Raw genomic sequence first — 1,104 nt, forward strand, 5'->3', positions numbered from 1 at the left:
CACCGCCCCGTCGCGCCCGCCGAGGGGGAGGGGGCACAGGCCTCGCCCCCTCCCGCCGCGCCCGCCCCTGCTCTCAATCAGGTCGGACTCTTCGCCATAAAAGCCGCGGCGCGGCCCAGCGCAGCTCCAAACCCGGAGCGAACAGAGGAGCCATGTCTGGCAGAGGCAAGGGCGGGAAGGGGCTCGGCAAGGGGGGCGCCAAGGGGCACCGCAAGGTGCTGCGAGCATCACCAAGCCGGCCATCCGCCGCCTGGCTCGGCGCGGCGGCGTGAAGCGCATCTCGGGGCTCATCTACGAGGAGACGCGCGGCGTGCTGAAGGTCTTCCTGGAGAACGTCATCCGCGACGCCGTCACCTACACCGAGCACGCCAAGAGGAAGACGGTCACGGCCATGGACGTGGTGTACGCCCTCAAGCGCCAGGGACGCACCCTCTACGGCTTCGGCGGCTAAAGCTTTTCCGTGCAGACCTTCTCGAAAACCCAAAGGCTCTTTTAAGAGCCACCCACTTTCTCTTCAGAAAGAGCTGTGTCACTTTAGCTACCCTTTCAGTTAACACGCTCGCCCCTTACGCACATTGCCGCTGTTAATATACTCCCCGCACCCATTCCTACTGTTGTGCTGAAGCAGACTCCCCTCCTCTGACACGGTCCGGTTCCAGGTTCCTTGGGTTCGCTGCTGCTCCCACATTCCCTTTCCCAGCTCTTTCCAATCTTCTTCCCAGCAGTCGCTTTCGGCAGAACTTGCTGGCGCGCTCTGCCTTTCACAGCAGCCTTAGGAACTGAGGGGACCTGGAGGCTGCGCGAGCCTACTGCCTGTTCAGTGCCTGCCTTTGGGAAAGGAAGGCGGGCCAAGGGAACGGGCCCCACCGGCCCAAACCCAACAGAGTAGGAAAAGGGCAAAACCCGGCTCTTTCTCACCACGCTCTGAAGTGGTTCAGAGCGCCGAACCCCCCTCACTCGTGCCTGAGGAGGTGCGAGTGACAACACGGGATCGTTTCAGCCGTCCCGCCCTGGAAGGGGCCTCCCGGCTTTTGCCAGGGAGGCGCTTGGCGGCTCCTGGAGCCGGGCCCCGCCCCCGGCGAGAGCGGCTTAAAGCGCCCTCGC

General features: G+C 64.2%; 1 protein-coding gene across 1 annotated transcript; it reads left to right on the forward strand.

Moving 5' to 3' along the window:
- The first annotated feature begins 152 nt into the window (after positions 1 to 152).
- On the forward strand, positions 153 to 527 carry LOC104504838 (histone H4-like). The gene is given in 2 exon segments (XM_010158575.1): positions 153 to 219; positions 222 to 527. Coding segments are annotated over 2 exon segments (297 nt in total). The 3' UTR covers positions 452 to 527.
- The last annotated feature ends 577 nt before the right edge of the window (positions 528 to 1,104 follow it).

The sequence above is a fragment of the Eurypyga helias genome, unplaced genomic scaffold, assembly GCF_000690775.1.
Source record: "Eurypyga helias isolate BGI_N326 unplaced genomic scaffold, ASM69077v1 scaffold38419, whole genome shotgun sequence".
NCBI classification, from domain to species: domain Eukaryota; kingdom Metazoa; phylum Chordata; class Aves; order Eurypygiformes; family Eurypygidae; genus Eurypyga; species Eurypyga helias.